General features: G+C 34.1%; 1 protein-coding gene across 7 annotated transcripts in view; it reads left to right on the top strand.

The window, feature by feature from the left end:
- The window catches only part of LOC148822769 (poly(rC)-binding protein 3), a 104,917-nt gene extending 91,890 nt beyond the window's left edge, over positions 1–13,027 (top strand). For 4 of the 7 annotated variants that reach the window (XM_088928813.1, XM_088928816.1, XM_088928814.1 and 1 more), the window contains 5 exons: positions 2,149–2,190; positions 2,715–2,790; positions 5,128–5,180; positions 5,750–5,919; positions 8,387–12,739. In XM_088928813.1, coding sequence (XP_088784939.1) covers positions 2,149–2,190; positions 2,715–2,790; positions 5,128–5,180; positions 5,750–5,919; positions 8,387–8,744 — 699 coding nt within the window. In that variant the 3' untranslated portion in view covers positions 8,745–12,739. Of the gene's footprint in view, positions 1–2,148; positions 2,191–2,714; positions 2,791–5,127; positions 5,181–5,749; positions 5,920–8,386 lie in introns of all 7 variants that reach the window. The other 3 variants (XM_088928817.1, XM_088928820.1, XM_088928818.1) reach the window with 1 other exon arrangement.
- Positions 13,028–14,822: the final 1,795 nt, after the last annotated feature.

Genomic DNA, 14,822 nt, shown 5'->3' with positions numbered 1-14,822 from the left:
AAAGTACTGCATACTAGTTCAGCAATATCCCCTACAGCAGCAACCTGTGTTTCCCTGAAGGTTTCCCATCCTAGCACTCATTAGGCCAGGCTTTGCTTTGCTACTGTGATCTGACAAGATAAAATGTGCTGCTGCCACAGCAGGCACTGAAAACTGAAGTGTGTACAGTTAATTTAGGCTTATGAAAATCCGCACGAAGACATATATATATATATAGAATTTATTTGAAAAAAAAACCCAGAATAATGTCGCATGTGTTGTAATTAATGAAAGCCTAATAAATTCTACAGCTATTACCATCTTCATTCTACTGCATTCCAATTTTAGTTTACTTCTCTTCGCATGGTTTTGGCGGCCCCTATTGTTGGAAAAGAAGGAAGGCAACAAAAAGTTCAAACGTAGGGAAAAGCAGTATTCATATTAAAAATGAATGAGTGGAGGCTATGTCTATCCTAAAAGTAATAGGAGAAAACCACAACATTTTGTCTGTGGAGCCATCTTTTTGTATGTGACACTTTGTTGAAAATAACATTCTTGCTTGAATCTCAAAATTATGTTCAGTTAAATGCATTATAAATTTAATTTATAAATACATATATGAAAACAATAATTGCATTATCTTGAATCTAACATGAGATTTTGTACTTTTTTGGCACATCTAGTATATACAGTATGAAAGTATATTGTTGTGCTGTAATTTATTTGTAAAACCTCCTACACTTAAGGTACAGTACACTGCAGACCAGAATTTAATACATTGCATGTATGGAATTGAAGAACTGTAAGTACTTCCCTGTAAAACGCTTCCTGGGTAAATTTGTATATTGAATTTCTAGAGCAGATACTCCCATTCCTGATCTTGGAGGACCTTTGTCTCTCCAGGTCTCTTTAAGCACCAGCACCTGAATAGTTGAGAGAAGCTGTTAAACTGGAACAATTTAAGCCAAAGGAGAGATGGGTCAGGTTTTAGGGGACCAGTTGGTCTGAACACTGATAGACATACCAGCCTTCCAGGACTAAAACTGGGTATCCATGTTCTAAATACTAACCCAGGTTCTGGAGTAAAACTGTCTTTTTGGGTTTTACTCCAGAGTTCATATTAAAAGACTAATTAATTGTAGTTTCTATATGAGATGTATTTGTAAATTTGCTTTTAGCCATTAATAGCTCAGATGGGATTTGCAGTTAGTATTAAATGTGTACCAATTTCTGAGTTTCTTCTGGGACCAGGGTTGCAACCAATTTTAAAAGTCTTTTTTTTTCTTCCATTGAACCTATTGTATAGCTGGATATTAATGTGACAAAGAAAACATGATATTCGTGTTTCTGTGTAAATCCAGTGCAGAATAACAGGGGTTCCTGGAGCCTATCCCAGCGTGCAAAGGGTGCAAAGCAGGATACACCCTAGAAAGGATGCAGGTCCATCAGTGGACATACACAGGCACAGTCTTTGGACTGTGGGAGGAAACCCACATGAGTAGAATATATAAACTGCACATACATACTGTACCACCCTAGGAGTTGAACTCAGACTCCCAGCACTGCAAGGCAGCAATGACAACCACAGTGCCAATTTTCATTCATTTTAAGGAAAAAATAATTTTATTTATACATATATTATTGTACATTGTGACTTCCAGTAAAGGACTATTTTTCCTAGGTGTTCAAGACACAGATGACAAATTCAGGTCAATTACTTAACAACTTTCTCAAAAAGATATAGTAACCTTTTTGTCCATAGAAATATGACAATGCCCCTTCAAATGTACCCTTGGCTAACATTGTTTTAAAATAATAGGCACAATTTGTCATGTTAAAATGTTACATGTTAAACAAACGAAACGTTAAATACTTTTTTGTATTTTGTATAAAATATTATTATTTACCCAAGAGAGTAGAATTTACAGGTTTTATTTTGCTGTCTCTATTTCTTTCTGTGCTGTCTCAAGCGAGAAAAAAAAGATAATCCACTAAGCAAAGGAAATGTTATACAGTAACTTTTTTGCTTCCTTTGGTTTAAAGTAGTGCTTACAGCATTACGTTATTTAAAAAGAACACTGACCAGTCCTTTACCTTTCTTTTTCTTTGTGGCATGGTTTTCTTCAGGACACTAACCTTCCTTTCCTTGCATTCCCTTATGTTTTGCAGACCTTCACAATTCAGGGGCAGTACGCTATTCCTCATCCAGATGTGAGTCCTGCGCATGAAAATCACTGTCTTGTCTTCCCCACCTATTCCGGACAACTGTTGCCTTCTGCTTCAATCAAGCTTTTAGATTCCAAATACTAGCATGGATTAACATTAATAATGGAAAAATATTAATAATACATACAGAACTAACATAACAGCTTGAGCCTTGTACATGATACAGCTAGAACATTCTGACAGGCACAGACACGTAACCCTATCATGCATGCTAAATGGGTAGCAACATTTCACATAATCATATAAAGTCCAAAAAAGATTTTATTTAATTAGTATAACATATTTCTTCTAACACATTTATTATTCTAACATTTTGTTTTTAACTGGTTTTGAATGTTTACTGACATGTTCATTAGACTAGACTGCATGTTGTAAGGAATAATAAATATATTAATTATACTTTTATTAACCCTGAAAAGCAGAAAAAGAAAGCAGTGTAATATGGTTGTCTTTACTCTGAAATAATTCCATTTGATTGGTTAGTTCTAATTTCCCATCCTGCCCTGCAGTTGACCAAGCTTCACCAGTTGGCTATGCAGCATACCCCCTTTACTCCCCTTGGGCAGAACAACCCTGCCTTCCCTGGTACGTACCCAAGACTCCCTGGGGAAGTCCTTCTTTCCGCCTCTTCTTTTCCCCATGGTCATTACACTATTTTACTAAATGTGCTCAATGACCATTTCCTTTTCTGTTTGATCTTAACACAGCTGACTTTTATGTTACTTTATTCTGTGTGTGTGCTTGTGTCTTTAATATACTGTAGCATGGTCCCAATTCAGAAAGCTTTAGCTTGTGAAAAAAAATATTTCAGTAAAATTTGTTTTCTGTTGCTATTTTTTTTCAAAGTCTGTTATTAGAAATAAAACTCCATTATTTGAGTATTGTACATTTTTGTTTAAAGATGTCGGTATTCATGAAAACAGAATTTGGAAAAAAAAGTTTTCCGAGCATTCGTGGTGATTATACATTTTAAAATTATTTGAACATACTGGGATTTATTTGACCTAACTTTGACTTTGTTTTCAATTCATGAAACACATTGCTGGTGATGGCACAGGCTTTTTTGTGTGTTTGGTGAAGTTGTTAATTTTTTCTGCCACATCTTCCTTATTCAAAAAGATGTTTCTAAAGAAAGCATAATCTCTGGATGCAAAATATATTATTCATTTCTCCGTACATTTTCTTCAAGCAGTAGTGAATGTACATGTTATTATATTAAAGCTGTCTGAATATGGTGTACTGAAATTGTATATTGAAGTTATATTCTGATAATATTATTTTATATATACTGTATATAGCACACTCAAGTTCACAGTTAAAGATTGTTGATATAGTTCAGTTACATGGAACTTTAAAATAGGCAATAGTGTTCATTCATTATTTTCTTTTATATTGCTCATAAATACCAATATCTTAGTCTTTGCAATACTAAACAAACACTGTCAGGAACTATGATGTCTTGTGGTAAGGGTGTTTTGTTAATGGAGCTCTAGTATATCAGAGGAAAAGAAGAAATATTACCTTTTTTTCCTAATTAAACCTTTGTGTGTTATCTAATATTCCCTTCAAACTAAGTGTACTCATTTTTTCTCCTTCTGGAAAGGGAGATGTAAACAACTTAATGAACTGTAAAGCAATTATTTTCTTCTTTTAAACTTGACTTTTTCTTGATTATTTTATACAAAAATCTTTTTCTCTGAATCTTTTTCTTCTCAAAATTTAAGTAAGGAGTATGAAACGCAGAAAAGTCAAATACAGTTTTCACCCTTAAGTCATTTTACAACACACTGAAGTTAACGCTAATACAGTGATTCCCAATTCTGGTCCCGGAAGATTACGCACCTATTTTTCTTCCAGCTGAGTCTAATCATGTAATTGAAGCCATAATTGAACTACTGTACCTCATGATTAAAACTGACTATTTTTGCTTGAATGGAATATTTGATTTTTTTCTACTCAAACGTTTACAATTTAATCATACTTATCTAATGTACTGTAATAGATAAAAGGGAACCCCCAACATGTTTAAGAGCTGAGAACAGAGTCAATTAAGGATTTGGTTATGTAACTGAAAGCTTAGCTGGAACAAAAACCAGGAGACATGGTGTCCTACGGGACCATGATTGCTTTATATCTGCTTTATATCCAAATAAAATATTTTAATTGTTTCAGACCATAATATCCAGATTTTACTGGAAGGCTTTAATAATAAGACTCATTTTATTATTCATAAAACACATTACAATATAATTCCTAAATGTAAATAATTCTTAATTTTAATTTTGAACATGGTCCTGACAATTTCAAGTGCCTTCAGTGTCACTCCAGTTTAAGGGTTACAAAAACGATGACTCATCATTATTTTCAGTTGTTTTTTAAATTATGATTCACATTGATTCCTCCTGATGATATACTACAGTTTTAGTTTGCTTGTTTGTTTCAGTAGCTGTAGCTGATCCTTTTTTTTGTAATTTTCTGACCTTAAATATCCCTGCTTCTTTCTCCAGACTGTTCTGCAATTCACTAATTAAAGCCAGTACTTAACACAGATGTTTTTAAAATGAATTAGTTTTTTATTCAATTGAAATTGGCAAAGCATGTCTTCAAACCACCCTTCAATGAACTCAATTACTGTACCTCATTATCTTTATCTTCTACACCTCACTTTTTTAAAGAAATAAAGGGGTCCATGCTTTCATTTTGTTCCACAGCAATTCACTTTCTGCTCACCACCCTCCCTCCCTTTCCTTCTATTTCTTTACCATTCCTTTTTTCTTCTTTTCCATGCTCCCAGCTCTTACCATCCCCTCCTCCTCCCACCTATGTTAATGACTCTCAAGTGTGAGAATCAGTATATTTCATAACCTCAGTCTTGGTGAAGGAGCTAGTGCTAACAGCCACTTTTCCATTTCCCTGCTGCAGGACTGGATGCCACCACTCCTACTAGTTCCCATGAGCTAACAATCCCAAATGATGTAAGTCTTCCTCTGTATTTCATACAGTACGGACTGCACATCCAGTCTTGAACTGAATGCAGCAGATTTACTGCAGAACAAGTAATGGCCAGTTATCACATGTTCCTCTGCTTATGTCCCTACTCAGGTTACCAGTTTTCAATTTTTAGTTTTAGCCTAATATCTAAAGGTTCAATGCAAAGCAATTGATTGGTTCTTAACAAATATATAAGCATGATCAGATGGCTGTTTTCTATTTTTTTATTAAGTAAGAAATTGCAGGGCATTACCATGAAACCTGTATAGTTTCCAAGCTTCATGGTAATGAATTATAATGAGAATAACTAGGGAAAACCATATAATCTAAGAGACCAACCACCCGAAATGTTTTCATAAATTTTACTTTGTTTTCTCAAATAATTCCAAGACTATTGGCAATATGACAGTATTATAAATGTTAACTGGGGGTAAAACTACTATTAAGATGATACAGTGAGAAAACAGTGACTTAAAAGCAACAGAAAAGATCATGTCCAGTAGCTTCCTACATGTACTTTAACAAATCCTTGACTTGTTCTCTCTCAAACCAGTTGATAGGTTGCATTATCGGCAGACAAGGCAGTAAGATTAATGAAATCAGGCAGATGTCAGGAGCACAGATCAAGATCGCCAATGCCATTGAAGGCTCTGCGGAAAGACAGGTCACAATCACAGGATCCCCAGCGAACATCAGCTTAGCACAGTACCTCATTAATGCCAGGTAAGCTTCCTTCTTTTCTCCTCCTAACCTTTGACTTTGGGAATAACAGGATTTCTTCAGTGAATTCAAGGTGGTTCCAAGGTGACTTGGCCTGAAGAGTTCACAAAAATTCCAGGGAAGAGACATATACTGCAAAAATAAACACTTTCCAAGAATAAGAGGTGGAAGCAGTATAAACCAAGCACCATTCTTCACAGAGGCTTATTTCATTATTCAGTGTCCACTCTGACAGGACGGACCTAACATTCACAACTGTACGTTTTGGTGCAGACTTTACATAAAAAGTTCTATTTTTGTTTTTTTTACAGTTTCTATAAATGTCTTGGTCCGTGAAAACTGATCATTCAAGTCTACCAGATTTCTTTGAGAGATTCTGAGTAAGTTCCAAGGTGTCTGCTTCTTTTAGAGATAAGGAAAATGAGGACTTTTATTCTCGCCGATTTGATAGAGGACAATGCTCTCCTGTTCCATTTTTGTTTGACTATATTACATCATCAACAACAAATTCACACAAAGTGTGTGTGTGAATGGCTTTGAAAAGAATTATTTTCCACCTATAAAACAGGAGAACTGTAACAATGGAGGAAGAAAAATCAGAGTTTGAGGACCAGACTATATAAAAGACCATATGCATAATAAAATGCAAAATACATGATTTCTCATTTAAGTAGGTTCCAAAATTCAAACTAAAGTCCAGTTTTTAAGCTGGATACATTTTGAACATCAATGTGTATCTCCTTAAGACTATTGCATATTCTGTAAGTAACCATTGAAGAAGCCAGGAGGTCAGCCTACTGTAGGTTCAGTGACTAACAGCATGTAGTGATATTCAGGATGGCACCTTTACAAGAAAACAAAGGGCTATGTTTAGTAAATTACACCTGTCAGAAATCTATGAAACCCAGAAGCACAGCACCTGCCCCATCATTCAGCTTAGTACTAGTAAATTATCCATTATGCAAATGAGCACTAACAATATATAAACTACAACATTTTTGACACTGCAAAGAAACTGAAGTACTGTTACTATTGACATCTCTGACCACTATATCTGTTTGACTATATCTGGATTTCTGATTATCATGACAAAAGCAGGCAAGAATGTAAAGTAAATACACCTCTGAATGATCTTCACATGGAATAGGAATAAATACAAGCTGTTGGAAAATAATAAGGATGCAGTTTCTGGACATAGTAATTTTTTTTTCTTTCCTATTCCAAGGAAACTGATACTTAGGTTTTGTCATTTGCTTTGGGTAAAAACTGTAATGACTTGATTAAACACCTAAAGTACTGTTTATAAAGTACTGTCTATACCGTTTATAGACCAACTGTGAAGTAGCAAAAATTACAGAATGTGTGATTTTAGTGTTTTGTTATTCTTTTAAATTGTTTCTTGTTTTCATTCTTCCAAAGGTGTATTTATTCCTTCGTGAAACACTCATAGAGGGAATGCAGTATACAGTGTCTTGAATGTACTGTAAAATATAGCTTGTAGTTTGAATATACTGTACTTGTTTTTGTGCACTGTACTGTATCTCTTTTCAAAATGTTTTAGCATTCTTTGAAATTGGTCCTTAATACTGTGCTCAAAACAGAAACACAGACCAACAAACCCCATTTGTAAACCTATTTTGTTTACCTTCAGTATTACTGGGTTGTAGTGTATTCGTTTTGTGTAAATTCCAACAGGTAAGTTCACCCCTCCAGTCTATTTGGATATGAATTTGAACATTGTATTGTATCTCTGCCTAAATGCAGCACAACCAGATAAGGCACAAACTTACACAAGCATTAGACATTTTTATAATTTCATGATAAATGGCTTTTTACATCTTCTATGCCCTGATCATTGTTTTGAATTGAGGAATAATTTGAAGTACTGTAATGGACTGTATAGTTGGGATTAATGGACTTCCATACATTTATTTTAATGAGAGCAAATAAGGTAATACAACCCCTGGTTATGATTATTAAACACAATAGTGTTGGAAATCTAAGATGGAGAAGGTACTTGGATAGAGTGCACTGCAACGGTGACTTAGCACTGGGGAGTTAACATCATTGTTACTTTTTGAGTTCTTTTTTTTAAGTTTGCTTGTCTGTCATCTTGCCATTTTCTGCATTCCTTAAATTTTTGTTTCATCAGTGTAAAAAAAAAGCAAAACCTTTTTTTTACTTTTTAATAAGCAGCTTTGTAGTATTTTATTAATGTTTTCATCATCAAATCATGAAATACCCTTTTGTTATTTCTCTTCTTTAACACATAACATGTTCCCCCTTTGACCCTCATTTTTCCCTTTTTTTCTCTTTTTCTCTTTCTCTCTCCTCCCCGCCTGTGTGACCCTTGTGTTGACCAATCTAATCCCTTCCTCTGTGTTTGATCCCTTTCTCCCTCCCTTCCTCGGTCCTTGGCTGAACCTCCCGACCCAACCTCTTCTGTTCCTCTTCCTCTCTTCGTTTGCAGCTTAGAGATGGCTAAAGTCAGCACCCAGACTGCTTCCGTCACGAACCCTGTTGACCTCAACATGAACCTCTCTCAGTCCGCCACCCCTACCTCCACCCCTACCTCTATGGCTGTCCTGGCAGCCGCAGCAGCTTCTGCCGCGGTTAACGTCAATTCCCCTCCCCCTTTACCAACTTTACCGACCGCCCACTATGCCGTTCCTGTCTCCAGTCTGCTTGGCATGAAAACTGTCCCACTCCTGGCGTTAAATGCCGCGGCCGCTACGGGGGCCACGGGGAGTTTATCAGCTTATACTGCTAAAATCCCAACGACCACCGGGGTTAAGAAATCAGACCGGCAGAAGTTTGCTCCATATTGAGAAAGGATGAAACGATGCAAGTTTTTTTTTCCTCTTCACAAGCTCGTTACCAACATTCTGGAGTAGATTGTAGTATAATAGCATACAGATGAGAAATAGACAAAAATGACAATTTGTGTTCTTTTCTTAAAAAAAACAGAACTAAGCAAAACAACAACAAAAAAATCCTGGTAGTTTATACAGTATATGTTGGCACCTCAAACTGTCTTCCGCTCTCCATCGTGACCTAACAAAACAGAAGGAATTATTTCCAACAGCAACAACGAAATATAAAATCATCCCCCTCAGAAATTAAAATCTTTCCATTGTTTTGTGGAGTTTTGTATTTATTTTGACTCAAAAGAGTTTTGTTCTGGCTGTAACAGCTCTTACACAAGATGAGTTAGAAGGGATGCACCATCTGTCAGTAAATTAAATTACATACAAAAACAGATCTAAGTTTTGGTCATGATTCAGGTCTAATATTATATCCTGAAGTTGTGTAATAGCACTGAACTCTGGCTTTGATTCATCATACTGTACTTTTCTCATTTGTTATCCTCTTCGAAGCACATTTACAAATACAGTTTATGCAGTTAAGAGGATAAACACTGAAAAATCCAGTTCTGTAGTCACTCTGTTCCATGGCAATGCAGGAATCAAAATGGCTGTCTTAGTACAGGCATAAAATGACAATATAATAGGAATATTAAACTAAAATAAATGTGCCAGATGAGGTATGAATAACTTCTATTCATAAATAAGATCTAGAGAGCCTTTACTAATGAACATGTAGCAACACGTGTTACATACCTGAATCTATATTAAATCTAATTTTTGTCCCTATTGGTGCATCCTTTATAATCCAGTCTCTGTTCAGATTTATTCGATTTGTAACAAAAAAAATACATAAAATATACGATTTTCATTTTTATTTTGTTTAATAATCCAATGCAATTTCAGTATTAAAATACCTTATTAAAGCATATAATTTTAATAATGTTCATTTTAAATTACACTTGTAAACTTGTACATACATTTGAGGATTATGATGATATTTTCATCCCTGCCATTGTCTTTATCTCAGCATTAAACAGGAAGAGATTTTTATTATTGCATAGAAATGCTGCAAACTACTAACAACAATGCATCAGAAATTTTGCCTTAAATTTCTGTTTTTATGACTATGACTATTTACACATTTGAAACTTGAAAATCTTGTTAAAATATCTTCCATCATATTCTGTCAGTAACTAGCCAATATTGAATGAAATATGAAAGCCACTGATTTTTTTCTGAACCTGAATCGGATGCTAGTAGTTTCTAGCTGGATAAAAAAAAAAGTATTTTCTGTAAATATAAGTGAAACAAGAATGAAATAAAATAGGTTAATCTAGGAATAAATCCATGCATGAAAAGCATAGATCCTCATTTTTAATTATCACCAAGCCTAGAAATTAATTGTATGGACTAGAACAATGAAATTAATTTATAACAAAAGAGAGATGTCCCTGAAAACAATTTTAGGAAATCTTTTTTTTCATACAACTACTCCACTCCAGACTGAAATCACATGCCCAAAAGAAAACAACTTATTTTAAAGGAATCTTAAAAATTCACTAATTTGTAATTTGCAAGTAATTACAATGACTAATTTCTGTTGTACTGTAACCTGCACAATAATTCCATTAAGATGTTTTTTTGGTTTAAAATTAGAGTTTGGTATTTAATGTTTCGTGATATATAGATCCCGAGTATTACGCTTAGCTAATGTTTTAATTTGTTCTGTATTTCACCTCAATTGCACAGTCTTGGTATTTAATACTATTGCACATTTGCCTCAATACTTTGTCAGTTTGAATGCTCCCTTGGCTCTGACTTGCATGGTTACACCTCTTCGTTTTATTTTGCTAGCATGACTAACCCTCCCTGGCTTCTTGCTTCACTAAATAACATCATTGAAGAATATAGAAAGAAGAAAATTCTAAATGTATTTCTCTTGTAGTTAGTCAAACACTAGTTTCATAGTAACTGGAAGAAATGGGTGGAAAGTCCACAATTTACCATATTTGTAGCTACTATGTGTATTGCAGTTAGAGTGATACCTGCAAAATGTTATGTATGATTCTTAATAGTTAATCTAGATATTTGAAAAATCCTACTTAAATTAGTTTTGTCTTGTTTTAACCAGTTTAACCAGGATTCAAGTGCCATACTTATTTTAGTTGTATGGAACAGTGACTAAATCAGGACTACCTGGGCATTAACAGTTCATCACAAGGCCCATTGAAAGGTTCAGTCAAACCAAAATACATCAGATTAGCCCTGAGAGAAAATGGTATTGAAGTAAAAAAGTTAAGGTTGCAGGTTATTGTGCCTGAGGATTAGCAAAACCCTACAGATTACGGGACAAATACATTTATTATTCTTGATGTAAAAAAATAATAAAATATTTCACCATTATTTGTGGCAGACAAAGGAAATATATTTGATTCTTCATTGACTCCATTTTAACCCAAGAGATTAATATTGTTTTGATTCTGCTGTACTATTAATATCCAGGACTGTGATTTTTAACTATTTCATAAAAATAATTTTACTTTAAATAAATACTATAAATTAAATGTATACCTTTTGTAACTTGCTCTGAATATGCATTCTAAAGCATATTCTATAAAATAGGGACTACAAAACTGCACAAACAAAACAAAAGACTCCTGGGAGTCTAGTCTTATTAAATGAGAATAAAGAGCCTTGTTGAAGCCAGAACACTTGAACTAGAACTGAAATGCTGACCCGAGAGTGATTATAGCTGTTGACAGTTCAAAACAATGGGGCTTCAAATAAAACTGTAAAGCAACTTTGATATTATGTCAAAGTGTTTGAAGTCTGGTTCCAAGCTGTTGGAAGTAGTTTTGTTTTTTCTTGTATCCCATTCACCTTTTTTTTTGTTCTGCACTGCACCTGATGATATCATGTTTCACTGACTCCTGTTGAATGCAACATTCTCTACTAGACATCTCCATTTGCATTGCACTCCTTGAACACAAAGCTTTTCAAATGAATGAACTGTACTATAAAAGTGCTTTTTATTTAAAAAGCATTGTGAACTAAAACACAGATTGCAAATGCAATACTTTCTAGACAAAAACATGATGTGTTGCAGTATATTAAATAGGGCTATGTGCCACTTCAGTATTATATATTGTCCATTCTAAATGCATTTCACCACTTTGACTACTTTTAGTGAGATTGCACTAAATGTCATTGTTAAAATTGTAGTACTGCCATTCTTACAGTATTTCAAAAAAGTTTTTGTTTGTATATAACAAGAAGGCGAAATTGAAAATAATGTCAAAAGGTTACCTCAAGTATTTAACAACCCTAGAACTTTGCTGTGGAAATGTTCCAGAATATTGTAACTGTTTTAATAAATCTAAAGAATATTATTGCAAACAAACATCTGCAAAATGTAATTTATTGTTATTTAAGTGATATTTTTAATGGTAAGAAGTGTTCTGCTTTTTTGTTTCCTTTCTGATTTGTTCCTAATTTTAGGCTGTCTTCAGAAGTTACTGGCCTGGGAGCTCTGTAATATTTCCGATAATGCACTAGTGCATTAGTCACCTGACAGGACAATTCCAAAGCCCCATGTGACAATGATTCCTATGGACTATATACTACAGAGGAATTCCCAACATTTATATAACAAAATATAAAAACATCAACGACTTTCTTATACTCATGAATAAAGTCCCTACTACTTTTTAACTCTGAACAACTGTGCTTCCTAACTTTTGTGTTGCTTCATTGCTGTACCAGTTTTAACACTGTTTGTGGTTCATACATGGTTAAGAATTCTTACTTTTGGTTTTTGTTTTAGTTGATATTCATGCTCAGTCTCGTCTATGTAACGGCATGAGCTTTTAGTGCTTCAAATCATTGTACTCAATTATATTATATGTTACTGAGGTAAATTAAATAATGATAGCTTTTTATAAGTAAAAGATTCCTGATACAATGTTTGTTGTCTCTTTCATTTTTTAGAAGTTCATGTCAAATATTATTTATTACATGATTGTACGGACCAATTTGCATACACAAACACAGAATATGCTTGTCAATCTGCATCTGATTCCATCAGAAAATGCCTGCACAACTTTTGTATAAAACCTGTATTGTCATCTGTCATGCTATAAACACAATATATTTAATAAGCTTCAGGGATCTTTCAAATACTTGTACAGCTGTGCTGTAAAAATTGATAAGCTTAATAAATCTCAAACCAGTGTTATGTAATCGAATTTGCAGATGTTCAGTCATTTTTTCCTCCTTTATTGTCTTTGTATTATTTATGAAATTTGAAAAAAGGGTAAAATATATAAACACAGAAAAAATGAATATACTTCAAATTGTGTTGCTTATTTAGCAACACAAAGTGACCAGAGGATGGGTGTCCATCATAAAAAGGCAATTTAAGTTTTTGCACATAATATACTTGTTTAATACTTGTGATGCTAACTTGTGATAGCATTCACATATATGAATGTTCACCTTGTGTTGTTCTGCCATGACCATTAGGAAAGAACTTTACATCACCACTGCAAGTACAATTGCACAACTCTTATATAAACATTTTTTTACGGATATCAAGATTGCCTCTTTTAGCTTAAGTTAGCGCAAAGAACAAAACTGTAAAATTTTAAGCATAATTTCCACAAGTACAATGTTTGCCATTCTTCAGGTGGGCCTTTAAAAAATCTACAAACTTCTGTATTTCTGAAAAAGAAACAACTACATTAAAATTCAAAAGTGTTACACTGAATTGCATTAGGAGCCACCAAAAAATGATGAGATCATTTAAATGTACACTGCTTCTACTAAACCTGCTTTAAATTTTAATCAAGGGGTTTGATGTGCAAAGCAGTCTTGGGAGAGACCATATTCAGTTTATTGCACATTGATGTACAATTTCCTTATCATCCTTCAAACCATGACGACCTAGCATCTAGAAATGGCTGAGCCACACATGTTAAACTGAAAGCAAAATCAACACATGATTGCATCCCTAAGCTCTCTTCTGGCATTGAAGATTGCTTTAAATTACTTTTTTATGGGTTATTTCCAACCTATCTGATATTTTCTCAGTTTTCAATTGATTTTAAGTGTGCCCCAATCACCCACAGATATTTGTCTCACTCCTCAAATACCAGACACTTTCAGGATCCTTTTCTAAATACATTTTCACTGATAACAAGGACCCTGCTAAAATAGTTCCTTAAAATTTCCTATTAATGCCTTATAACGTCATTGCTGTGGTATAGGAAATTAACTTATGTTTGAAGTTTTTATATGCATTACAGAGAGCAATGGATATTTTTTAAAGGATTGTTAATCCTTTAACAGGAATTTCTTTGAAATGTTTTACTGTTATTTCTTGCTGCATTAAACTTGAAAATGTGCTTTCACATTTAGAACTGAACAGGTACAGGGGAAATCCACACTAAAAAACTCAACACATAATTCTCACTTCCTTGATTTATACTGTCTGATTTTTTTTTTAACTTTTCTTAAAATTGTTTCCTTTTAATTGTTACCTTGTTTGTATGATCAGCAGCCACAGATTCCTATATGTTACCTAAGACTATTCTGACTTTTTCTGTTATACCCTGGAGTTTTAAAAAGGAGAAAAACACTGGGAAAAAATGGCATCTATTGTACACAGAGTACGTGAGAATCACAGCTGAACTGAAATTTCCATTTCTGTATTCTGTGGTTTACCACAGCAACAAGATTACAAACACATCAAGCTGTTCAGGAAGGAGAGATGACAAACTGGGCAAGCAGATGTACAAACACTGAATCTCTTGTATTTCAGCCTTTCTGTTCACAGGTGATACCCATTAGCAAATGCCAAAAACCATTTAATATGGTTCAGACTAATACCATCAGTCTGGTTGACTGGTAGAGATATATCTATGATACATGACTTGGGACAATAAATGAAACTACTATTGTACAATGTGGTGTGGTAAATCTGTCAATTCCAGTTGTAGTCTATACCCTCTATCTAAACAAGCATCTTCCTCACACTTCCAT

The sequence above is a fragment of the Atractosteus spatula genome, chromosome 12, assembly GCF_055471065.1.
Source record: "Atractosteus spatula isolate fAtrSpa1 chromosome 12, fAtrSpa1.hap1, whole genome shotgun sequence".
In the NCBI taxonomy this organism is placed as follows: domain Eukaryota; kingdom Metazoa; phylum Chordata; class Actinopteri; order Semionotiformes; family Lepisosteidae; genus Atractosteus; species Atractosteus spatula.
Note: the sequence above shows the minus strand (reverse complement) of the source record. Positions and strands in the feature narration are given on the sequence as shown.